Source organism: Mauremys mutica, chromosome 4 (assembly GCF_020497125.1).
Source record: "Mauremys mutica isolate MM-2020 ecotype Southern chromosome 4, ASM2049712v1, whole genome shotgun sequence".
In the NCBI taxonomy this organism is placed as follows: Eukaryota; Metazoa; Chordata; order Testudines; family Geoemydidae; genus Mauremys; species Mauremys mutica.
Genome location: NC_059075.1, coordinates 75,323,753 through 75,349,779, shown reverse-complemented (window position 1 = coordinate 75,349,779; position 26,027 = coordinate 75,323,753). Strand labels below are relative to the sequence as shown.

The window sequence follows — 26,027 nt, the reverse complement described above, 5'->3', positions numbered from 1 at the left end:
CTAGGGCAGGGTGAGGGTGAAAGTGACCAGACCAGCAATGGTGTTGATGCAGAGTGAAGGGCGAAAACTAAATGCGCGGCAACAGTGGGGAAAAGACAGTTTGGGCCTCAGTCCTTCAACTGGAGCCTGGGGCTCTGCACAAGCCCCTGGGGCCACCTACTTGGATTCTATTCCATACTCTGGACCTTTAGAGGTTAAAAAATCCTTCAGTTTTGATTAGGGAAAGGAGCTTTTACTCACACTAGGCGGGTGGAGGTTGCATTGTTTTTTTGTGGAAGAAGGAGTTAAAATGTGGGGTTTTTTTTAAACTTTGACAGTGTCTCTCTAAAACATACACGAAAACTGGAGAAACTTTCAAGGGCCTAAGTTCCCCCCGTGACTCTGGCCAATGTGGCAGGCAGCCAGCCTTGTTGCAGCAACTTAAAAACCCACTCAGGGACCATATGCCTAATCCAGCGGTTCTCAAACTGTGGGGTGAGACCCCAAAGTGGGTCATGACCCTGTTTTAATGGGGTCACCAGGGCTGCATTAGACATGCTGGGGCCCAGGTTCTGAAGCTGAAGCCCGGGGCTGGGGCTGAAGCCAAAGCCTGAGCCCCAACACCTGGGACCAAAGCCCAAGCCCTACCGCTTCAGCCCTGGGCAGTGGGGCACAGGTTACAGCCCCCCCCACCCAGGGCTGAAGCCCTTAGGCTTTGCCCCACCCCCAGGGGCAGCCAGGCTCACACAGGCTGCGGCTTCAGTCCCTTCTCCTGGGGTTGTGGAGTAATTTTTGTTGTTAGAAGGGGGTTGCAATGAAGTTTGAGAACTGCTGGCTGATCGTTAAGCTAATCTTCTACCCTGCGGCACAACTCCTGCTCATCCTTGGCTGACATAGACTCACATGGACGTCTGGATACGTGCATGTCCCAATTGCTGAGTGTGGGGGAAAGATTCGCTTAGAATTCTACTGACCCCAAAGACTTTTGAGGAAAAAAGAGACAGAAGTATTAGTTTCAATTAGTCTAATAAATACATATGAATGTTAGATCTAATATAGCTGTATTATTTATATAGGGCACAGCAATGTGCTAGGCAGTACATAAATAATAATAATATATACACATAGCCAGAAACCTGAATTTTGGAAGTAGTTTCTTTGGAGACATTCCAAACCATTGTGAAACGAGACTCTGAAAAGAACCCTTAATACTCTCAAATGAACTGACTTCCTAGCACCCAGAGACAAGGAGTTGTGGGAATGTCTTCCATTGAACCAACTACTGTTAGGGAGAAAGACAAGTCTCTCTCCCTAACAGACGTTGGTCCAATGAAAGAACCTCACCCACGTTGTCTCTCCAATAGCCTGGGACTGACATGGCTACAATAGCACTCCCTATTGTCCCTAACATGTTAGGCCAAGTTCATCCTGATTGAATGCTCTGGAAGTTACTGGATTTACACGTGGGATGAAATGAGCCTCCACGTCACATGGGATAGCCAGGTCCACCCTAGCTCTTGTGATAAGAGAGAGGTGAAGCTATCATGCAGCTTCTCTTTCTTGTAAGCCAAGGTGCCAAAGCCAGCTGCCCCTAGCCAATGCTGTTTAACATCATCACTTGAGGCATGTGCATGTGTTACATTTGCTGACAGAATTACCCTGTGCTGTTTCTAGTGCTGCTTCAAGTATCCATGGCTTTAAGCAATGGTGCAATGGGTGCTTCTGAGACTATCCCTGGCACCGCAGACTCAATGGAAAGGTTGGGAAGAACTTGGCCTTGCAGGAAAACTCACCCAAAGGTTTACAGTTTAACTTTGAATAGTTAATGCAGCCCCGGGTACCAGGAAACAAATAGGAACTACAGAGAGAAATCAAGAAGTACCATTGACTCAAAGGAAACAGAGAGCCCAGGGAGGTTCTACCTGTCTGCACCCTGCTGACCAGCATTTCAGAGGATGCAGACTGGAGGCCCCTGACCCCCTACTGCATGCTGTTCAGTAGGAGGATGGTGGTGAAATGACAAGGGATCATTCCGTACGTACTGACTCCAGGACAGCGGCTGCCTGTGCGTGGAGGATTCCACAACACATGAAAGCCAGCAAGCAGGGGGCGCATGCTAGCGCTTGAGCTGTGATTCAAGGGAATCCTGCTTCTGCTATGAAGACCAACAGACTCATGCTAGGTGGGGCCCACATAGCAGCTGCACTTATACAGTTGCTAGCTGTAGTTAGATGCCAGTAACTGCTGACCCGATAAACACCTCTTTAAACAGATGGAAGATTAAAGGCCTGCCATGCCCTCCCTGCTGTGGACCTGTGCTTACAAACCAACTAACACCAGCTTTTTCCTAGAAGGGGCAAAGGAGCCTCAGTTTATGGGGTGCTAATCCCCTCTGAGCACCTAAGAGGCAGGGAAGGGGCACTGGGAAGCGCCTATCTCCCTTAATGAGCCTGAATGGAGGTGAGTGAAGTAGGGTGTGGCTGATAGGTTTAGCCTGTAACTTGAAGCTTTTCCAGCAGTGGTGGTACTTAGCTCTAGCCCTGAGGCCTGCTGTAGGAAAAGACATACCATCCCTTTCCCCAGGCTCCCTTGGCGTCTCTGCAAGTCTTTGCTTCAGCTAAGCTTGTGCAACACTGAGCGGAACCGGGGCAGGAGTCAATGGGGGTAATTTCTCTTTCTTTTGGGCCAAGATTCTCCCCCCAGTTCTATTGCAAACTCAGATCGCTAGTTGTGACTCCTGCAAAGAGGCCAAGAGTGATGGCCCTGCGCCCACACCAGGAGGTGCCTCCTTGCTGGTGCCAGGCATCACCCCCGCACCTGTTGCCTATATGGGACAGAATAAAATGGATTAGAAATGACACTTCAATACATGGATGGAGGGAGGGGGAAACCAACTGAAAATGCTGGGTGGCTGATTGGAAAGTCTGATCTGGTGTCAGAAAAGGCACAGGGAGAAAAATGCCCTGGTTATTGGGAAACACAAGCATGACAGTGAAAGGGAAACACCACCTGTTAGAAGAAAACCCAAGTCTAGCTGGGATAGGAGCGACTCCGCCACTTCCTTTTATCCTGCTTGAGCACAGGAAGCTGGGAGCTCCCTGTGTGTACGTTTGAAACACGCCACTTACGGTAAGGTACGTGTTCGCCGTACCTAGGATAGCTAAAAGTGCTGCATTCGGCTCCCCAAGGAGGCAATGGCTGTCTTGAGTCCAAGCGGATGGTGGGTTTTTTTGGTTGTCCCCATTTGTTCTGTCAGTGTCTTGAGGGCATTGGCTGCAGCCCTGTCATGTCGCCCAGGAGATGGCAGCACTGTGCTCCTTTGCCTTCATCCTCAGGGCCGCAATGCTGGAGGTTTTGCGGTCAGGCTCGCCGCTCAGCTCATAGCCGTTGATGCCCGGGCTGATCCCAGCGGTGCCGAAGAGGCTGCCCATGTGAGTCTGTCCCACGTGGCTGCCAGGGCCAGAGACACTCAGGAACTCAGAGACGCCGCCAGCTGCATGGGGGTGAGCATGGGGGGACATGCAGGAGGGCACCGTGTCACAGGGAACCACGCACGCGGGGACGGGGGAGGCGGCACCATTGTTGCCAATCCAGGATGGGTTCTGGATCTGGGGGAGGAAAAGAAAGCTCAGTGGAGACGGAAGAACTGGAACAGTACAGGGAGGAACAGTCCTGGTTTCTATCACCCCATGCCCTGCCTGCCCATGGGCCTCAACCCTGACCCACAGGGACCCCTTGTAGCGGAGAGAGGGACAGTCAGGGTCTGTAGCCCAGTCAATCCTCAGTCTCCCAGATGCGACCATTAGCAAGGGGGCCAGCTAATGCGAGCTGTGCTGTGGACACCTGGCCACCAGAATCTGGCCTGAAAACCATCAGCCCATTTCACAAGGGCCCCAGACAGCCACTGCATGAGAACAACTTGCAGCCTGTGCCAACCCAGCCTAGATTCGAATAAAGACCTAGAGGGGAAATGCTCCGTGTCTATTTCCAGTCCCCACAGCCCTTCATTTTAAATTCCACTTAATGCAGCTTGACATAATATACTGGGTACAGCCAGAAAATTGCTCCCATGAGCCCCTTATGTATTGAGCACCTGCTGAGCACTGGAATGGTTAGCTTGAAAGAACACGTGAGCTACAGGAATAAAAGGAGCACAAGCAACATCGGCAGCCCTCTAGGGTCTGGCAGCTGCTGTTCCTGGGTTGGTTATGAGTACTTGGGACTGTTAATCCTGCTGGCCAGGTAATAGGGTTGAAAGAAGGCCCGTTAGCCACAAACTTGGTGTAAGTAACCACCGAGCAAGGGAAAGGTGTAAGAGTAGAGGGGGAGAATTCTTAAATGTGTGTGGGGAGTAAATCCAATTCTATGTCAAGGAAAGTTTTCCAGAAAGAAAGGGTGTGTGTCTCTAAAGTCATACAAAGCATCCTCCAGCAAGGAAACTCATGAGTGAGTGTCATATTAGCCCCCAAACCACCTGAGATGAAGTTGGGCCATGCTGTTTTGCTCAGTGAACAGGGAATGAAAATGTGTTTAACCCTTTGGATGCCAGCTAATCCCAAAATGCTTTACACCATGAGGATGGGTTCCTGGGTTTTGGGAGAAGCTGCTGAAGAGGAGGGGACAGGAAGCACTAAGTGATCATCCTGAAGGACTGAGCCTGCTTCTGGGACAATTCCGTCCTGACCTGGTCTGTGGGAAAGGCTTGCCCCAGATTCCACAGTTGCTGGGTCTGCCCTACCCAGGGAAGCAGCAGAGCCCAAGAAGTTAAGCCAGGTACTTCCTGCCGTGGAGGCCAGAAGCAGTCCTGTACTGAAGGTGTGGCTGGTGAGGGAGAAGAGGCAGCTGGGGAGAAGGTGCTAGGGGGCAACATTTCTCAGTTGTCTAAAGTGCAGGCTAAGGAGATGAGAGGGGATCATGTTGTGGCGCGAGGCAGGTGGTTTGCAGGGAGAGGTTGGGATCTGAGTCAATTCTCCTTCCACACTTCACCTGAGAAATTTGATGGACACGTCTTCAAGTTAAAATGGCAATATGACGTAAGAGCTCCGATCAGCAACGAAATGCAGAGGAATCTGCTCTATTGGCATCAAGTCCATTCCGAACAGGCTGGTTGGTGTAAGTGCTCAGTCAAGGCATCCATGCAACCACCCTCCTGTGCACATCACACCAGGCGTGGCACAGGGATGTGCTAATAATGCTGACTCAGTAGCTGTTCTCTTTTATCACCACCTGGTTCTTCCCTGGCCTCTTCCCTCTTCTGTCTTCCACAGAAATTTCCTTATGAATTGACTAATTAACGTACCCTAGCTAGGGAGAGACGCTTCCCTTTTTGTAACAGAGGCATGAAATGATCAAAATGAAAGGGGGTAGAGATTGTGTTCATATGTTCAGAGATTTTGTTCAAATTAAACAGGGGGGGGGTCAAATTAACCAATGAATTGGTTACGTGGAAGGCACCGTAGACTTCAGATTGTATCTACATAAATCAGTAAAGCTCAGCAAGTCACGGGAAAGAACAATGACATCCTGAGCATTTGCTAGCAAGCTCATAGTTTTCAGAGGATTTCCCCAGTGGAACTGACCCCAGTCTCAGAATTGGCTACTAGTAGGTGCTATGCACTAAGTTAATCAGACAGCAGATCATTGTGCCTTTACTTAGCTGCCAAGGCTTGAGTGTAGGGTATTTACCCTCTAACAAAGCCTGACATCACAAATGCCTAAAGCAGCACAAGGGGGTCAGTTTCCCGCCCCGCTTTAGATGTTAGCAAAGTCACTACTTGAGGCCAAGGAAAAGCAGAACCTAGAATGCTGGTTTATACAGGGAAAAATGTTTGAGGTCATTCTTATGTCCCAGCATATTGCGAGCACTCTCAAACAAATCACACAGCTTCCATAGGAAGGTAGATGATGGTGAGCTGTTCGCACTGTCTGGGGATCCTCAGAGCATCCAGTAGATCCCCAAAGTCCCTTCCCAATGTGCACTGGGCTCCAGCTGAAACCTGCAATGGGTTCTCTGAGATAGGCTTCTTTGGCTGTTCCACAGTCCTGGGCAGGATACAGAAAGGCCATCACCAGGATATTACGTTCACCTTTAAGTCAAGGCCTTTACAAGGCACATTGCTTCTGGGGGGATTAATTACTTATTAGTATGACAGATTATGTTTAGCAGTTGAGAAATCTAGACCAGAAATTACTGCTCAAAGACTGTAGGCCACATTTAGACCCAACGGAAAAGCGAGTGCAGCTCCACTGATGTCAGTGGACTAGCACCCATTCACATTAAGTCTGACCCTAGTCTTGCGAGGCATTGACTCTAGGATAGGATAGGGCTGCAGATGGGACTCAGGAGATCGGGGCTCTGCCTCTAACCTACTGTGTGATGTTGAGCAAGCCATTTCACCTCTCTTTGCCTATACTTCCCTGCACACCCTCTTTGCCTTGTCTATTTAGACCAGGGGCAGGCAAACTTTTTGGCCTGAGGTCCACATCGGGTTTCCAAAAGTGTATGGAGGGCTGGTTAGCAGAGGCTGTGCCTCCCCAAACAGCCAAGTGTGACCCGGCCCCCATCCCCTATCCGACCCCTCCTGCTTCTCACCCCCTGATGGCTCCCTCGGGACTCCTGCCCCATCCAACCCCCCACTTTCCCCTGACAGCCCCTGGAACCCCTGCTCCTGACTCCCCCCTGCCACCCCATCCAACCCCCCCTCATTCCTGACTGCCCCCCTTGAACCCCTGCCCCCATTCAACTCCCCTGTTCCCCACCCTCTGACCACCCCAAACCCTATCCACACCCCCGCCCCTGACCACCACTCTGAACTCCCCTGCCCTCTATCCCCCTCCACCCCCTGCTCCCTTACCGCACTGCCTGGAGCACCGATGGCTGGTGGTGCTAAGCCGCGCTGCCCAGACCGCCAGGACAGGCAGCCGCTGCCCGGATGGAGCCAGCCATGCCACCACGCAGCACAGAGACCGGGTCAGGCCGGGCTCTGCAGCTGCGCTGCCGTGGGAGCTCACAGCCCCACCGCCCAAAGCATTGTGCCGGTGGCAGAGCAAACTGAGGCTGTGGGGGAAGAGGGAACCTCGGGGGAGGGCCTAGAGGCTAGTCTCCTGGCGCAGGAGCTCAGGGGCCGGGCAGGAGGGTCCCGTGGGCCGGATGTGGCCCACGGGCAGTAGTTTGCCCACGTCTGATTTAGACTGTAAGTGCTTCAGATCAGAGATTGTCTCTTGCTGTGTGTCTATTCAGTTTCTTGCAATGCTGTTGTAGCCATATTAGACCCAGGATATTTCAGAGATAACGTGGGAGAGGCAATATCTTTTATTGGGCCCACTTCTGTTGGTGAAAGAGACAAACTTCTGAGCTACGCTAAGCCCTTCTTCAGACCTGGGAAAGCTACGCAGAGTGTCACAGCTAAATAAAAAGAGGAACAGATTGTTTAGCATCAGTAGTTAACCATATTCTAAGTCAAAGTGGCTCGTTAACACCCCTGTGGTCACTGGACAGATTGTTGTAATAAGTCATAAATCCGGTGTTTTTATTAAGACCATGATTTTTAATGTCTAGCAAAGTTATGAAAATGTAGGCTCCCAGGCTCATCTTTTGAAGGTAATGTGCAGGTTTCCTTTGAGGACAAGGGTTGAGAGGTCAGATATGGAGTGATCACTTTGTGACAAGTGTGCACCTCTATGGGTTATGGTGTTTTCGTCCTTTATCATTTTTCAGTGTGAGTTCATTTGAGAGCATAGTGATTCTCTGATTTCGCCGATGTAGTTGTTATTGTGGCATTTAGTGCATTGGATGAGGTACACCACATGTTATGATAGGCATAAGTAGGACCAATGAATCTTGATAGGTGTGTTGTGGGGGAGTGTTGATCATCATAGCAGTGGAGATATGTCTGCAAGTTTTGCATCTATTGTTATAGCAGGATCATTTTGAGTTGGTGGGTCCTGGGCTGTGGAGACCTTGCTTCTGATGATGAGTTTGAAGAAGCTACGGGATTGTTTGAAGGCCAGAAGTGTGGGTTCAGGAAAGATTTCTTTCAGAATGTGGTTTCCCTCGAGTATAGGTTGTAATTGTTTAATGATGCCCTGCATGGGTTCAGTGTGGGGTGATAGGGGACAATGAGGGGTGTGCAGTCAGAGGGGTTTTCTATATGGAAGCAGGTTATCTTGGGGGTATTTGGGTGGCCCATTCCATGATGCAATCTACTTCTCTGGTGGAGTGTCCTTATTTTAAGGTAGGTATCCTGGACTTTCTCCTTGAAGCATATTCTGTGGTATCTGAGGGCCTGTTTGTAGATAACAGATATCTTGGAGCAGTTACTGGATCTGTGAAGGTAAGGATGGTGATCTGAGGGTTTGTTGCATATAGTTGTCAGTAGGGTTCCATTGCTGAAGCTGATTGTGGTGTCCAGGAAGTTGATGCCGGTGCAGAAGTGTTTGAGAGAGAATTGAATAGATGGGTGGTTGTTGCTGAAGTTGTCGTGGAAATCTATGAGGGAGTTTAGGTCTGTCCAGAGGATGATAATATTATTGATGTATCTCAGATATATCATTGATTTCACGGTGCATTTGTCCAGAAATTCTTCCTCAAAGTAGGCCATGAAGAGGTTGACAGATTGGGGAGCCACCCTAGTACCTATGGCTGTTCCCGTCATTTGGGAGTATACGGTTCCTGACTCAATTGGGCCCTGACTTTGGTTAGGGCCTCTAGGTGCTGCTGTAATACAAATAGGTAATAAAGTGTTTGCAGCACTCCAGTATGCTTGTCGGAGAGACACTGGTGTGGTCTGGTTGCAGTCTCTGGGGCAGACCCTTTCCCATTTGCTTGCTTAATTTTTGCTTAGCATATGCCGGCTGGTTAGAAGAAGAAAAAGAAAACCCCTGCACGTGCCCCCCACTCCTCAGATAGCAAAGTCAGATTCAAGTGTCCGGCCATCTGGGATCCTGAATCTTAATAATAAAACAAAATGATACTGCAGAAGAAGAGCAGAGTTTGGCAGCGGGAGGCCCTTCCTTGGGGAATAGGTGTGTTGGGGAGGGGGGGATGAGATGAAAGAATGCAACAAGAGAAGATCCAGATGGAGCGAGAGTGTGAAGAGCCCAGCATTCCACAGCTCGGCAGCATCACTGGCTTCTGTTCCACTACTGACCTTTTACCTCCTGCAAAGTACATTTTTTTAGGCTGGGGGAGGAGGTGGTGAGGAGGGAGGGAGGCAATGAAAGTACAAAGGCAGAAGAGTGTTACAAAGTGCAGTCTAGTGCGTCCTTTGCTTGAAAGATCCTTTGGTGTCTCTCAGTTGTTTAATAAGGGCCTCTTATTCCTTCCAATCCAAAGGGGAAGCCAACCAAGGGCAAAGGTCGAGTGCTCTTGGCCTTGATGCAGGAAAGCTTGCATGCCGTGCTCTCCAGGAAGGCCAACCATGCATCTGACAGCTCAGGGTTGGAGGGGAAATCCCAGCAGCTGAGGGGAGCAAAGCTCAGCTTTAAAACATCTGACCTGGCAAACCCCAGGATTTCTTAGATCCTGCATGACAAAGTCTGGGTGGCTCCAGGGGACATGCTGTGATCACCGAACCCAACTACCACTGAGAGTTTGAGTCCTTCCCTTGGCAGCCTTCTGAGAACATGAGAGAGGAAGGCCACTGTTTAGCGTGTTGGCCTAGGCGTTGGCAGATGCAGGTTTGATTCTCTGCTCTGTCACAGGCTCCCAGTGTGACCTTGGGCATGTCACTCAGGGTGGTATCCAAAAGGGACTTAGGCATTACAATGGTGGGCGTCATGGCAACTCCACAATCACAGGAACAACACTGTGATCCACAAAGCCAGGTGTAAGTGCCTCAGCCCCCATACGATGAATGGGGAAAGACAGGCGCCTAAGAATGCAATCCACAAATCTCAGCACTAGGTGAGGAGCTGTCTAAGCTAGCCAAGGGGAGATGCTAATTCTGCCTCCCTCTCCCATGGAAGGCAAACTGCAGGGAGGTGCCTATCTCCGCTTAGAAATCCATGAAAGGGAACCTGCTGCCTGGAGTCAGGTGGCTTAGGCGCCTAAGACATTTCTTGCAGGAACAAGTTAGGTGGGCTCCACACAAAATGGCTCACGGAGGGGCCCACCTTCAAGCCCAGTGGTTAGAGCACTCCCTGGGATGTGGGAGATCCAGGTTCGGTTCCCCCTTGCAGGCAGGGGAGGAGAAAGGATTTTAACAGGGGTCTCCCACCTCTCAGGAGCATGGTCTAACTACTGAGCTATGGGATAGTCTGATGTGGGGGCTCCCTCAGTCCAGTCTGGTGATAGATAATGAAAGAGTGGTTGGAGCAGGGGGACTGGAGCCTGGGTCTCCTCCCACCTCCCAGATGGGTGTCCCAACACTGGACTAGGGAGTTGTCTTTTCTCTCTCTGTCTGGCTCAATGACTATTTCAGTATTTATCCATAGTGGAACAGTCAGTGGGCCAGAGGGAGACAGAGTGTGAGAATAACTGTGGGCTTTGAATGGGACCTGATCTGGCAGGCAGCGTCTGAGCACACCTACTGGATTGGGCCCGGCATGTGCCCTAGGTGGCCAAACATCTGTTTTCCCCCAGTTCATGAATTGCTCCACAGCTTAGGTGGGAAATAGGCATACAGGCACTTAGAGGCAAGCAGCAGTGCACATGCTCAGAGGCAGAAACACAAGCCCCAAGGGAATTTTTACCCTGAAAACTTAGTCACTGAGTGAGTTTAGGCATCTACTGGGCTTGATGGGAATTTTGTGGATCACAGTGGAGCCAAAATGGGGACTTAAGTGACTAAAACAGGGGCTTAGGTGCCTATTGGGGTTTACTTTTGTGGCTCCTACTCTTAGCCTCTTGGTGCTTTTGTTCCTTATCAGTAAAAAGGGGGTAATAGCATGTTCCTATCTCACAGGGTGTTCCGAGGATAAATACATTACCAATTACGAGGTGGCCAGTTGTGCTGAAGGGGGACATACAAGTATCTAGCTAAATGGAGAACCCTTGAGCAGGGTGTTTGGTGTCTCTTCCTGCATGAATATATAAGAAGGCTATATCTGGTGATATCACAGAAGGACAAGCTTGTCCTGGAAGATTTAAACAGATGAGAAGCCTGCGCCTGATGACTCCTACTTGATTCAGGCAGGGACTAGTGTTAAAAGGGAAGGGACATCTGGGGATTTGTTTAAGGGTGACTTTAAAGGTCCTTTCCCACCTTTTCTAAACCAATTAAATGTTTTCAGGAGCTAAAATATACAGGGATTTAAACAGAATATAATTTAAGAACTGAATAGAACAGAATTGGAATGAATGGAGTGTGGCCAATGAATCATTGTCCATGCTGCTTGGTGTAGGGTTGGTCTTGGTGTCGACACTAGGGGAGGCTGCAAAGGACAGCCCTATATTAGGGCATGGGAGATCCAGATCAACCTGCCCGCTCTTACGAGCTGGGGAGAGCTGTGTAATGATAATTATCATTTATGTATTGATTTGCATTACAGCAGCACTTTGGGGGAGAGTCCAAGATCAGGAACTGACTGTGCTACGTGTTGTACAAACACCAAGACAGTCCTTGCTCCAGAGAGCTTGCAATCTAGGTTTATGACAGGACGTGACAAGCTGATGGGAAAGACAAATAAAGGGGGGAGTGGGAAGAACAAGGTAACAGCAAAAGGAGCAGAATTAGCCCAGTAGACAGTGGCTTCACTGCACCACTGGCACAGCAGTCATCGCAGGGGTAAGTCTGAAAGAGGATAGTGTATAGCTCCAGACTGTGCTATCCCAGACTGTGCCTGAGATGCTCACAGGTCAGTACAGTGTGTGTCTCGGCAGAAGGACCGACTTACTGTGGGAAGCACAAGGGACTATAAGTCAGTGTTGTGTCAGGCATCTGTTGCCCAGATACTAGAAGTGACTCTGGTTTCGGCCCACCACCTCCCAGCTAGGCCAGCATTGCCCCAGTGCATCACAACCATGGCTAGCCTCAGGGTTTGGGAGGGAGCGACTGAAAGAGGCTGAACAGGGCAGTCAAGAAGCCGGAGTGGGGCAGGGCAGGGGACACTCACCTGTGCGTAGTTCTCTGCTCGGGTTAGGAGGGGCAGCTCATAGGCTGTTGAGAAGTGGGTGCGAACCTGCTGCATCTGACCAAACCGCTCTCGCTTCCTCCATTTTGCCCGTCGGTTCTGAAACCAAACCTGAGGGGACAAGCACAGATGGCAGAGATCAGAGAGGATGGGAGCATGGAGTGAGCTCAAAGTGCCTCCGGAGAGAGCGGAAGGTAGGAGCTCCCAGAACACCAACCTGGGGGAGACTTTTGCCAGATAACACTGCTTGTGCTGGACCCAGAGTGCTTTGCAGTAGAAGTCCCAAACCTAACTGGGGGCAAGGGACAATTTTTTATTGTAAGCATCTTAATATGATGCCAAGTGCCCACATGCAGTTGCACATAGGCCCAAATCCTCAAAGGTATTTAGGCTCCTAACTTCCATTGATTTCAATACAATGGAAGTGGGCCCCAAGTCCCAGTTCTAGCTATCTAGGCACCCACTTGAGCTCCCACATAAGGCAACAGGGCACCCCACTTACTGCTTGCCCTAGAATTCAGTGAATCAGAATCTCTTGTTTATTTTTGGCTAGATGCAATTTCTTACCTGCTCAGGGGCGGCTCCAGGGTTTTTGCTGCCCCAAGCGGTGGTGGGGGAGGAAAAAAAAGCCACAATCGTGATCGGCGGCAGCTCTACCGCCGCTGCTTCATTCTTTGGCGGCATTTCGGCAGCAGGTCCTTCCCTCCGAGAGGGACTGAGGGACCCGCCGCCGAATTGCCGCCGAAGAGCCCAATATGCTGCCCCTTCCCCTTGGCTGCCCCAAGCAGCTGCTTGCTGGGCTAGTGCCTGGAGCCGGCCCTGTACCTGCTAAAGTAAAAAGGATGCTGTTGAGACGAATGTCCCTGCATCACTGATAAGTGCCGCCCCCCCCCGAGATTAGTCAACTGGAAAGAATTTAAAATCTGTTTTTTTCTTTGTGCCAATACTCCTGTGGGGTTTCTTTCAGCACTTTCATCAGCTCAGAGGATACTAGTCCTGTCATTTTCACTTTCTGTTCAGTTTCACTCCAGGGTCCCATGGCTGCTGATCCCACTTTCTGACACTCTGGGGAAATTGTAAATCCCACAACAAATTGTTTTCACAAAAAATAGATGGAAACTTCCCTCTTCCTCTGAGGATCCCAGTCCCTGAGAACTGAGCTTCCTCCCAAGATGAAGGAAAGTGGGAAACACTTCCTAGTTCAAGAGGGAAGAGAATCGCCTCTGCATTTACAGAGCTGAGATCTGGGTTTTTCCATTGTTGGATCTTTCTGGTGCAAAGGATTCCTGTGGGAGCCGTAGAAACCCACTGGGAAAATTCCTTGAATGAAAGAAAAAACATAGCTGTCTCATGTGTCAACCTGGCATCATTTTTACAGTAGGGCAGAGAGATCCAATGCAAATGATGCTGACCCAGGAGTGAAGAAACTTGGATTCCAGTTCTAGCTCTGCTACTGACTCTGTGTGACCTTGGTCATGTCCTATCACCTCTCTATAAAGATGATAATCCTGACCCACAACCCCTGTTTGCTGTGTGGATTCATTCCTATTAGATGAGAGGTGCTGTATAAAAATACATATGAGATCAACAGGCCTGGAGTCTCAATTCACAGAGGCCACTCATGGCAATCTGCACCCTACGCAACACTTCAGGGTGCCTCCCCACCATGCCACTCCAATTTGGCCCAGCTGCCCCCTCTGTCATGATGGAAGGGCAGCGGAACCAAATTTCAGGGAATGGTGTAGCAACCTGCTGAATGGGGGTCACAGTGCCACTCAGGTTTGGCTCAGCCGCTCCTCCATCGGGGGGTGGCTAGGCCAAATCTGCCACCCTAACAGCTTCCTTGTTAGCCTACAGCTAGTGCAGCCTCAGTCAATTCATGTACTTATCTACTGAGCAGGTAGCAGCAGTGTCAGCTTTTTCCTTACTGCACCCACCGCGCTGGGGCTGTGCTGGGCAACCTCTAACAAGCCTCGTTTGGGCCAATTGATGTTTTTGCCCATGGCCTCAGCCTAGCTCTAACCAAACCCTCCCTGATTTGGAGAGCCTGGGAGTGAACATGAACATTACTGGGCTGTGTCTGCTTCCCTATTCCTGCCGAGCTGAATTATCACCCTCTGATCAGCAATGTGGATCAAATGAAGATCCTCAATAAATAGACTATATGTTGGTGCCAAGTTCAGAGCATAGATCTGGGACCCAGGAGATCTTGAGTTTTAATCCTGGCTCTGACAATGGGTAACTCTAGGGTCTTGGGTAACTCACTAATCTCTCTTCCTTAGTTTTCTCATTTGTAAAACAACACTTCCTTTCTAAGCTCCATGAAATGTAGTGGGCACTTGGTTTATGCTTAAAAGTGCTAAGTTATTATTATCACACATCCCTTATTTTAAAGCTGTATATCTATGGAGGTTTCATAAGTACTTAACTGAAATTTAGTTGTTTGGGTCTTGTCTAAGCAGTGGAAAGTCTCAGACCCCCCATTCTGTTCTGACTTTTGCTGGCTGCACATCAATGTAACTGCACTGACTTCATATATCCCAAGGCCAGAAGGGACCATTTTGATCATCTGCTCTGACCTCCTGTATGACAGAGACCATTTAACTTCCCCACAATAATTCCTAGAGTATAGATTTTAGAAAAACAGTCACTCTTGATAAAGAAATTGTCAGTGACAGAGAATCCAACACAAACCTTGATAAATTGTTCCAATGGCTCATTACTCTCACTGTTAAAAAATTAAAAATTAACACCTTATATCCAGTCTGAATTTGTCTAGCTTTAACTTCCAGCCATTGGATCATGTTACACCTTTCTCTGCTTGATTGAAGATTGAACAGCCAATTATCAAATATTTGTTCCCCATGTAGATATGTGAGCATGTCACCCCTTAACCCTCTCTTTGTTAAGCAAAATAGGTTGAGTTCCTTGAGTCTATCAGCATTAGGCAGGTTTTCTAATCCCTTAATCATTCTCATGGCTCTCCTCTGAACCCTCGTCAATATATCAATATTCTTCTTGAATTGTGGACACCAAAACAGGACACAGTATTCCAGCAGTGGTCACAGAGGTAAAATAACTTCTCTACTCCTATTTGAGATTCCTCTGTTTATGCATTCAAGGATCGCATTAATCCATTTGGCCACAGCGTTGCACTGGGAGCTCACATTCAGCTGATTATCCGCCACAACTTAAATGGAGTCACTCATGATTTACACCTGTAAAGCCAGTTCCTGTGCATTCAAAGCCTCCTGAAGCTGTGGGTCAGTGAAATGTATCCATCAAGAGCTGCTTTGAAGGGATCTGACAGATGCATGCAGTCACAAGGTGCTAGCATGTTCAGGTCAGGCTGGTGCATGAAAGGAGCTGCCAGGAGCTACATGGCAGCTCAGGGAGCATTTAGCACTGACCATTCAGTCAAGTCACAGGCGGGCTCGGGGGAGAGAAACAGCTCCACTGCTTATGAGCAGATTTCCTCGCCATGTGGGCTGGGGATGGGTTAGAACCCAGCAGTGTGACAGCAAGGAGCTCACTCACACACATGCAATGGAGCCTGCTAGCTGCAGCCCTGTCAACTGACATCTTCCCATTTAGGGATAGCCTGCATCCTCTGCAGCAATTAGCAACCCTCCCCACCCCCTCCAAGGGTAGGATTTTTATGGGAGGTAATGAAACCAAAGGGGGCTCCAAAATACACAGAGACAATGCTGCATTTAAATAATATCCCAGTGGAACAGGTTTGGTGCCCCAGGCATCTGTCTGCTTTGTGCTAGCACTGGCCCCACCTCTGAGCAGCCCAGCTGGAGGCCAGTCCCAGTGCTGGCCAGCTCCACAGAGCTTTGATCTGCAGATGCAGTCAGTGGTGGTGACCCTGCTACTCCCTATGCTGGGGAGACCATGCTGTGCATAGAAGACGGGTAGCAGCTAGGGAATGTGCTGTGCACTGCACACAAGGCTGGTGAGAACATGTGCCACACACATGTGCCCATCTCTGAGCATGACAAACACATATAGCTGTCTCATGCAATGTGCACATCCCCCACCCCACACACCTGAGATCCCCACTGAGAGACAACAGAGTCCATCACATTCTGGCAACGCTATGCTACCCAGGACTTCCCCAGGCAAGGGAAATCCTTAAATGTCCTGATATTTTGACTTTAGGTCTCCTTTACATGGCCAGAGCCTAGGACAGCATCTGGCTGCTAATGTGTATAAAACTGAGCATACTGCAGCAACCTTCAGCTTTACAGGAAAACTTCAAAGGGATAAAAATAGTGCACAGGGCTCACTTTTGTTGTTTTTGTTTTGGGTCTTGAAATACCAGAGACGTTAAGTCTTTTCAGGGAAACTTCCAGCAAAACTCTGGACGAAGGTCTCACCTATGGAGTGGGAGTTTTCTGAGCCCGTTGTGGATGGGGGGGAAGTGTTTTATTTTTAATACCGAGCTTTCCTCCTGGCTGTTTATTCAGGCATTCAGCTTCAACTAGTGTTAACAAAACCCAAATGCTTTAAACAATCCCGGTCCCTTTGCTGTGTCATGTTTTAGTTGCTTTGTATCTTTGTTCTCATAAAACTGTTAGGCCTCCAGTCTTCCACAGAGTCTTCCAGGAAAAACAGGGCAGATAAGACATATAATATAACGCTCTAAGCAAGGAAAGAAAACAAATCTTTCCAGGCCTTCTCAGTGAATTCTAAAGAAACAGAAAACAGTACAAACCCAATTTTCTTTTCTTAGCAGGGTACCTTTAATAGAGAGGAGACTACAGGTCCCAGCATGCAACGTGGCCTATCCACTAGGATCCGGGGGCAGAATTGCGCACTGAGGACTGCAGCTCCATGCTAATGGTCAGGGTGGGCAGCAGTGTAGTGTAGCGTGTTCTTCACCTGCAGGCTGCATATTGACAAGCCCTGATATAGCACAGGAACAAATCAGCCCTGTAAAATCTATAGACTAGAAAATGTTCTAAGGCTCCATATACCTCTAGCCTTATAGTGATACATCAATCCATATACATGGATACATGTTTGGGGGGTAGGAGAGGCAGGGAATAGTTTGTAACAAAGAGGTCAGTAACTTCCTCCTTTCCTCCCCTCTGCTGTTCCCCCCTTTCAGCTGGCGTTGCCTGTTCTCACACAGTGCGCAAATGCCCCCTCTCCTCACAGTGCTCAGCTGGGTATTCTGAACGCCCCACTCCCATGCTTACATCCCCCTATGCTTCTGATGCAAACAGAAGTGATGAGGGGTCGGGGAGCTCAGTATAGTTAAAGGAAAGAGGGGCTCATTCATTTCAGAGCCAACCCCCACACGCTTCAAAGTTCAGGAGTAGGGCCTGGGGCTGAGGCTGGGCCCAGCTCTAGGGAAAGCTCTTTGGGTTTCTGTCTCCCTGTCTGTGGCTGCATTTCTCTGCCTCTGTCACTGTCCAGCTCCAGCTGTTTCTGTGTTGCAATCCCTCACAAGCTCTCTCTCTCTCATGGTCTCTGCCTCTTGTCTATCTTTCTCTTTCTCACGGTCTCTGTCTCTTTCCCTTCCTCTCTTGCTGCCCTTTTCTCTCTCACGCTCAGGCTTGCAGTCTGTCAGTGTCTGTCTGTCTCAGCTCCTCCCTTTTCAAGGCCAGGCTGTCTCCCCTTCCCTTGATGAGGGCCACAAGCCCTTCACTTTCCAGCCTGCAAGAACAGAGCCAGAATTCATCTTTAAGCGCTGAAACTGGACACCATTTTATCAGTGGCCTGGAATGGGAAATTGGAGCCTGGGATGAGAGAATTGAATAACTTGAGCTTGTTTTCATTTCATGTTTAATTTCCTGCAGGCTTAGCTCAGTCTTTCCGCTCCTTCCACCAGCCTCCCAGGGTTTTATGGGGGAAAAGGGATCAAGATATATTACTTCTTGCTTTGCTTTTCTTTTTTCACCAAGGCAGTGATTTTGCTACAGCAGAGTTTGACATGTCCCCCTTGCTTTCAAGCCCCTGCCGCATCACGGGGTCAACACTGAAAAGATTTTCATTAACAGCCCTGCAATCAGGAGGCCTGCCCTGGGGAAGGGCAGTGGGGTGACATTCCCTGGCGCTGACCCCATGGGGAGGTGGCAAACCAGAATCACAGCTACTGTCTGCCAGTGAGAGGTATGCTCATGCGTTGGTATTGAGCTGGGGTGCACAGCATGGGGGTTGGAAGGGGCTGCGTATAAGCAATTATGTGGGTATGCCTGGGAGGGAGAGGCGCAGTGGTACATGTGTGTACACAAGTGTGTACCTGTGTGTGTGCATGCGCATATATGCATGGGATGGAGACTTCGCAATGGTGTGTGTGTGCATGCATCAGACGGGTGGGGGGGTGCAATGATGTCTGTGTGTGCATTTATGCATAGGGACGGGCATTCGACAGAAGATGTGAGCACATGTGCACAAGGAAGGAGCTGTGTGTGTGTATTTTATGGGGTGTGGCGGAAGGTCATGCAGTGGGATCAATCAAACCTCAAAGGGCCCCCTCGGGATCTTGCCCCTGGTCACATAGCCTTCTGCAGCTCTCACACCAAAGAACCAGACCAGATCCGTATAAACAACATTAGGTGGGACTCCAGGAGTGGGGACCTGAGGGAGGAAGCAAGGCAGGGGTCCTGGGCTTGGCGGGAGAGTTGGTAACCTAGTTACATTGATCCACTAAGTCCTACAGATTTGTCTCAGCCTCTCACACTGTATTGGTTTCACTGGTAGTTATTTCTGATGGATACATGCCAAGCTGCAGTGCTGCTCACGGGGCTCACCACCCACTTATGTGGGGAGGGGGACAGGAGGAAATGCATAGACATGGCCAGTGGCCCACTTAGGGGGAGCAACCTTTTGTGCCTGACCCATTATCCCCATCCTAGCCCTGACCTTTCCTTCCCCTGATTCCCATGTTTACAAGTTTGTTACCAAGCATTTACTCCCGATGGGTATTTCCAAGAGGGCCTAGAGACTTTAGCTTCCATGGTTCTATAGTTCTGTAACTTCCTTCTGACTCCACTGAGGACCTCCAGGGCCCAGGATAATTGAAAGGAGAAAAGAAAGGGCCAGGCTGTACATAAACAAAGCTGTGCTAGAGGTTGCAGGCCTTCCTGCCTTTGTTTACATGTAGCATGTAAGGACAGGAGTAGTTTGTTGAGTGCTCACTTTTATAAAGGTGCCCCTGTAACTGCAGCAACCTTGGTGTACATTGGGATTGGCGACTGCTAAAGTCACTGCAGTTTGGGCCCTGCGATATCTCAGCTAGCTGGCTCTTTTAAATAAGGTTCAGGGGCATCTGCAGGCAGGGAGTGAGAAAAGGAACAGCATGCTGCACCTCAGGGGACACTCAGCTTTATTGCCTGTAGACACCAGCTGTGGAGATTAGAATCCGAAGCAGGCAGAAAAGTGGCCTCTTCAGCATCTGGAAAGAGGCCAAGCTGTGGAATGATTTCCAAAGACACTCCATTCCAGAGCTCCGCAGACAGAGCCCACTGTGCCGGGCCTGCTGCTGGGGTGAGTTCTCCAGGTGCCTGGCTCCCAATCGGGTATTTCACTAGCAAAGTTTGAGCTGGGGAGAGGTTTGGAAAGAAGCAGAGCAATCGCTTGTCCATCTGGGCTCTGTCTCTGCTACAACCTCGTGCTTTGGGGACTGATTAGTTCTGGAGGGAGACCAGCTTGGCCAGAGAGAAGGCAGTTCCAGGACCAGGCCAGGCTTTTACTGAGGCAGTTCACAGCACAGAGCACCTCATCTCCTCCCCGCCAGGCTAGGGAGGCGAAAGGTCTGGTTTTTGGTTCACCTATTACAATATCTGCTCCTTAGGGACCATAAAGCTCCCTGTTGGAGTCCCAGGTTCGGTTATGGGCCAGCCACGCATTCACACACTACAGGTTAGAGCCTCAGGCAACAAACTTTCATCAAAGTCAGTGGAGCTATGGTGATTGGAAGCCACCAGGAAAGGGGGCTTATCTGGCAGGTGAAATCCATTCAGTTATGTTGCAACCATTTGGCAGGTGAAAAAAATACTGTGATGCGGACTCAGGTAACTTGCTGTGTGTTCTAACACTAGGTTTTCTCTTGCTTCTTGCAGCTTGAGCTTCCTTAGGTAAAGGACTCTAGTGACCTTGGCCACTTGCTCCATCTCCACAGATCCCTGCCCATTCTCAGGACATTTTCTGTCACCCTCAGTTCTGTAGGCCACCTTTTTCTGGCACAGGTCTTAAGTGAAGGGGCAGCAGCAGGGCAAAGCTGGACAGCTTTGGCACATATGATTAACAATCTGGTCACTCCATTGTAACAAAACCCAGGTCTGCACACAACAGACACAGATATTAACTAAGTCTCTCACACATGAGCCAGGCCTAGCACTCCAGTCCTTTGGCTCCAAAATACAAGCTTCTGTCACTGTAGAGGTGAGGTAGTGCTCTATTAGTTACCAGCAGTGGCAGGCCCCCTAACTTGTCTATGGGCCAAACTCTAGAGGGGAATATTCATTCACTCAAACACGCACAGCGCCAGACTCACTGCAGCCTTGTACTCTGTGTTGTCATTGCCACCAGTAGGGCAAAGTGTACAATACTATCACTCACTTTGCACAGGTGTGAACAATAATGAAACATGCAAGGCCATGGAAGATCAGGTACCAATCCTCTCCTCTACACTCCCTTGAGCACCCCTGGAGAAGCTAAAATGCATGAACCAGACTCTCTGGGATGAGCATGAGAAGGAGATTCCCCCATCCCACTACCACTGACATAGCATTGCCATTCCTAAGCAAAAGAAGTCAGTCTGTGCCGTGTGCGATCAGTAAACCTGAGATTGTACCCTGACTTTCAGAAGAAACCATCAGCATTTGCGATGTGTCCCCAAGAAATAGCCACTTCCTGGGATCTCTTCTATGCAAGCACCGATGAAGCCTCAGCTTACAATTGTGAGAGACCTGGCAGCTTTGCAGCCCGGGGTTGTTGTTGGACTCTCCTGTTCTTTTGGAGGTGGCAGCCATACCTTCTTGCCCCAAAACAATAGGCTTCCTGCATTGTCTCTGAGCCTGCTCGTCCAACCAGGCAGCAAAACCCATTTCAATTGTGTCTCTGCATTCTCTATCTAGATTCCCTGGCATGGCAGGTCATGATGACCTCTGCCTCCCCTACCTTGCCAGCAATGGGATGTAGCATGAGAAAGGTTGGTGCCACGGAGGCTAGTGAGCCGATGTCCCCATCTGATTCTTTTGGAGCAAAATAATTGACATGAGAGCTTTGCTGGAGTAACTATCGCTGAAGACTACCTGCTGCCTTGTTGCTTGCCAAACTGCTCCATTAGCTCAAGGAACCTCTGTGAACCTCAGAGGATACTAATCCAAAGCAAAGAAGTCTGCACTAACATCAGGCAGGAATAAGATCCCCCTGCATCTTGGTCTATTGCTGCCCATTGCCTAAGAGAAGAGCATGAGTCTGTGGCATGGACTTTAGGTATAGCCCTGTAGGCTGTAAGTTTAAGTGGAATTAGGGGTGAGGTTCTAGGCAACCTCAGCTAAGATGCAACATTGCAATACAAAGCCATACTCCAGATCTAACAAGCCTCAGTGAATTTTAAGACTCATTATCTTGCTGCCTGGAAGGTTCTTGGTTCACACACTGAAGACCTCACTGCCCCCATCCACCCCAAAGCTTCCCCCATTACCTGTACTCGGGCCTCAGTGAGATCAGTCCTCATGGCTAGCTGCTCCCTGGCATAGACATCTGGGTAGTGGGTCTTCTGGAAGACTTTCTCCAGCTCCTCCAGCTGGTAGCTGGTGAAGGTGGTGCGGTTCCGCCGCTTCTTGCCCTTGTTGCTCTCCGAGTCGGCCTTGTCCATGGGGCTGGGGAGGTCAGTGCTGGCTCTGTCCTGGGGCACCTTCACCCCGGCCTCCTTCACACTGAGGTAGCTGCCGTCCATTCCCGCAGGGTCAGAGCTTGACTGTAACTCAGCCTCTCCCAAGGAGCTCTCTTTCCCTGTTTGCATGGGAGAGAGGGGGAAACAGGGATGGAGGGAGAGAGAGAAAGAAAAGAATGTAAAGCCCAGGACAAATGAATCAGTCTGAACAGGAAAAAAAACAGGAGTACTTGTGGCACCTTAAAGACTAACAAATTTATTGTAGCATGAGCTTTCGTGAGCTAAAGCTCATGCTACAATAAATTTGTTAGTCTTTAAGGTGCCACAAGTACTCCTGTTTTTTTTGCGGATACAGACTAACACGGCTGCTACTCTGAAGTCTGAACAGGAGTCACTCCAGTAGGAAAAAGAAAAAACTCCAACAGAGAGAGCAAAGGTCAGATCGGTGATGAGGTAGGAGTGAATATTAGAAATGGGGTGAGGGAAGGAACAGAGGCCAATGGGAGAATGGGGCCCTGAGAAAGGAGAGGGATAGGAGGAGAGAGACAGAGCTGTGGGGGTTGGATTAGAGCTAGAACGTGAGAGGGCTGGGAGATGAATGGGAAGAGGGGCAGAGAGAGGGGGACTCTTTTTCTGGCATAAGGGAAGATTAACAACACTTTAATTTATATTCAGTTGGAATTTTGCAACTCTGGTAATAATGCCCTGGATGTAACCCATGGCAGAAAGTGAGACTGATGCCACCAGGGGGCAGAAGCAGACCGAAGCATCCCATGAGTCCATAGGGAGGAGGAGGGGTGAGGATTCCACCCGCTCAGAATGTCCCTGGAAAGAATGGAAGCAAATTGGGCCTCTCCCACCCAGTTCTGGTTGGAGTTTTGGAAGCCTGTTTCAATGTGAAATTCAAAGCCAAACGTGTGAGGCCTGGAGGAGCCCCCACCATAGAGTGGAAGCAGAGGCAGGTTCCAAACCAACCCAAGCCTCCTTGCCTTTGCTGATTTCTAGAGGACTGACTGTCACTAGACCTCAGCTTCAGGGTGGAACTTCCCCAGGATTTGGCGGGTCTCAGTATCTGGTCTGTGGGGGTCAAACTTGACTAATTGTATTTTCTTTAAAGTTCAGATGATGTTTATTATGCCAGTGAAGGCTGATCAAAGTAATATCACCCTCCATAGAGCTGTGTGTCCATCATAGACTCCTGTGTACCAAAAGGGGTAACAGCGTATGGAATGGCTATCATTTCCAGTTCAGATGAGTGCAAGCTGCTCCCTTCTATGGGAATAGGTCATCTGAACTAAATCTCTCTATGATGCATATATGGCCATTACCATGTTATCTGAGCACCTCACAATCTTCAGTGTATTCACCCTCACAGCACCCCATGTTCCATTCTAAACAGGGAGAACTGAAGCATAGGAAGGCAGAGAGATTTGAGCAAGGCTATGTAGGAAGTTAATAGCAGAGCAAGGGATTGAAACGGGACATCCCTGTCAGCAGCCTAACTTCTGGACCATGCTGCTTTTCCTGTTGAATACAGGTTGCTAGAAAAAACAACTGCAAATGGTAGCTATATATTATGTTCCATAGGCCCTGTTCCCCTGTCATGTACACCCATATAGCTTCACTGGCATCAGGAGAACCACTCTGATTTACACCAGTGAAAAGAAGAGGGGAACCAGGCCCACTGTGTTTTGTTAGGGCTTCAATAAGTTTTGGAAGAGAGGCCAATCACTGAAGAAAGTGATAAGATAATGGAACCCCAGGAACACCCCCATTCGAGTATTACCTAGTCAGTTTACAGCCTCAGAGAAACAAAGGGAATCCAATCGTTGCTTCCCATCAGTGTCCCCAGCAATTAATAATTAACCAAGTGACATATCAAAACAGTAGAGTGAAGAAAGAGGGTAATAATTTTATTGATACTGTGTGTTAAATTTCTGTCTCAACCCCTACCCTGAAGGCTAGAACCTCTTTGGGGCTTCTTTAAAAACATACCTCGAGTTATGTACAGAAAATAAAAATTATGTTTTATTTATTTAAATGCAATGATAAAAGGAAGGCTCTTACTGACAATCTTTTAACTGGAGATGAATTGTTCCTTTACTTTCTCTCTCCAACTGTCATGTAATATCCCTGTCAGCTGTTAAACAGCTACCGTGTTCCACACGAGAGGTGGCTGACTTTCAGTGGTGGGTGAGGTGATCTCTATACAGTTAATGGCTTTGGGATCCTCTGAGATGGAAGGCACCATGGTTAAATAATGGGAATTAGGAAGTCCCACTTGCTAATTCCAGTTCCACTAGCAACTGCCTCTGGAACCTTGGACAACTCATTTAACCTCTCTCCACAGTGCCCATCTGTAAAAATGGAAACACTATAGTACACATCTGTTTAAATATTTGAGGATTAATCAGTGAACAGTTGTAAAGAACTGTGAACACAAGATGTGCTATGTAATTGCTGGGTGATTAATTAAACACTCTACAGCATGTACAATATAGGGCAGGTATCTCTCATATTATAATTGACCATAACATGCCAGACACACTTGAGGGGCTGTGTAAAATAATAAATCATATGCATGTAAGAGAGAATAATAATAAATCTCTTATTGCTCTCATCAACAGAGTCATTATACACACACACACACACATATATATTTCTCCAACCTAACATTTCATTCCACAGCAACCAGACCCCACTGCGAGGGTAGGAAGGGTGGGGTGTAAATTCAGCCTGGCTGTGCTGACGGCCCTCTCTCAACACACTAGGTGTGAATTCATACACAGTAATTTACACCTTGCCATGTCTTATTAGTTCATTTAGCCACAGCTGATTTGTGGTGCCATGTCACCTCTTTGAGCAGAACTCAGCTCCCCTTAGGAACCACTTGGTTTTAAGCCCAATTTAAGATAGGTTCAGAGTTGTCAGGACTCCAGGTGACTGGGTATGTATGTGGCTATCAACTTGCTCACTCCGCCCTGCCGTACCAGTTGTGCTGTTGCACTAGTGTCTGAGCAGTGCCCACCTGGTGCGTACCAGCCTCCTCCCCCCAGTCCCATCTATGGGAGTGGTTAATATGGGCTGCCCTAGCAGGGTCCTATACCAGAGACGACCAAACGTGGCTCAGCATTGTGCTATGAGCCCAAAGGCCAGGTCTGATCTGCATAGAATGGAGAAGATTCTGCTACTCCTATCTTCAGTAGGGAAGGACATCTCCAGGTGACTATAGTTCCCAGCATACAGTGCTCCAAGTGGCCTGGCTACTCAAGTCAAGGTGGAGCATTGCATTTTGGGATCTGGGATGACCCCTTGTGCTGAACACAGGGTGTATGTGCACATTGTAGAACTCTGTTGGTCACACTGTGGGCTGCCCTAACCTGTACTATTCAGGATTGTGCAAGCCTGTGACATGTAAGGGTTTCTTGAAGCACATTTTGCAAAGACCGAGTACAGTGCAGCATGATGTGGTTAAGAATCACAGTTCTTCAGCCAAATGACTCCCATTACTTCACTGCTAACTTTGCTTATCAGTGACTATAGTAGAATAAAGGGGAAAGCTGAACTGAACCGCTACAGGCTGAGGACCAACTGGCTAAGCAGCAGTTCTGCAGAAAAGGACCTAGGGATTACAGTGGATGAAAAGCTGGATATGAGTTAACAGTGTGCCCTAGTTGCCCAGAAGGCTAACGGCATATTCGGCTGCATTAGTAGGAGCATTGCCAGCAGATCAAGGGAAGTGATTATTCCCCTCTATTCGGCACTGATGAGGCCACATCTGGAATATTGCGTCCAGTTTGGGGGCCCCCACTACAGAAAGGATGTGGACAAATTGGAGAGAGTCCAGCAGAGGGCAACAAAAATGATTAAGAGGCCAGGACACATGACTTACGAGGAAAGGCTGAGGGAACTGGGCTTGTTTAGTCTGCAGAAGAGAAGAATGAGTGGGAATTTGATAGCAGCCTTCAACTACCTGAAGGGGGTTCTGAAGATGATGGAGCTCAGCTGTTCTCAGTGGTGGCAGATGGCAGAACAAGGAGCGATGTTCTCAAGTTGCAGTGGGGGAGGTCTAGGTTGGATATTAGGAAACACTATTTCCCTAGTAGGGTGGTGAAGGACT

General features: G+C 49.0%; 1 protein-coding gene across 1 annotated transcript in view; it reads right to left on the bottom strand.

The window, feature by feature from the left end:
* Positions 1–747: 747 nt before the first annotated feature.
* The window catches only part of ALX4 (ALX homeobox 4), a 68,283-nt gene continuing 43,003 nt past the window's right edge, over positions 748–26,027 (bottom strand). Inside the window, exons 3-5 of the mRNA XM_045012880.1 lie at positions 21,716–22,026; positions 12,034–12,162; positions 748–3,587 (exon numbers count right to left, since the gene is read on the bottom strand). Of these exons, the coding sequence (XP_044868815.1) occupies positions 3,264–3,587; positions 12,034–12,162; positions 21,716–22,026 (764 nt within the window). The 3' untranslated portion in view covers positions 748–3,263. The remainder of the gene's footprint in view (positions 3,588–12,033; positions 12,163–21,715; positions 22,027–26,027) is intronic.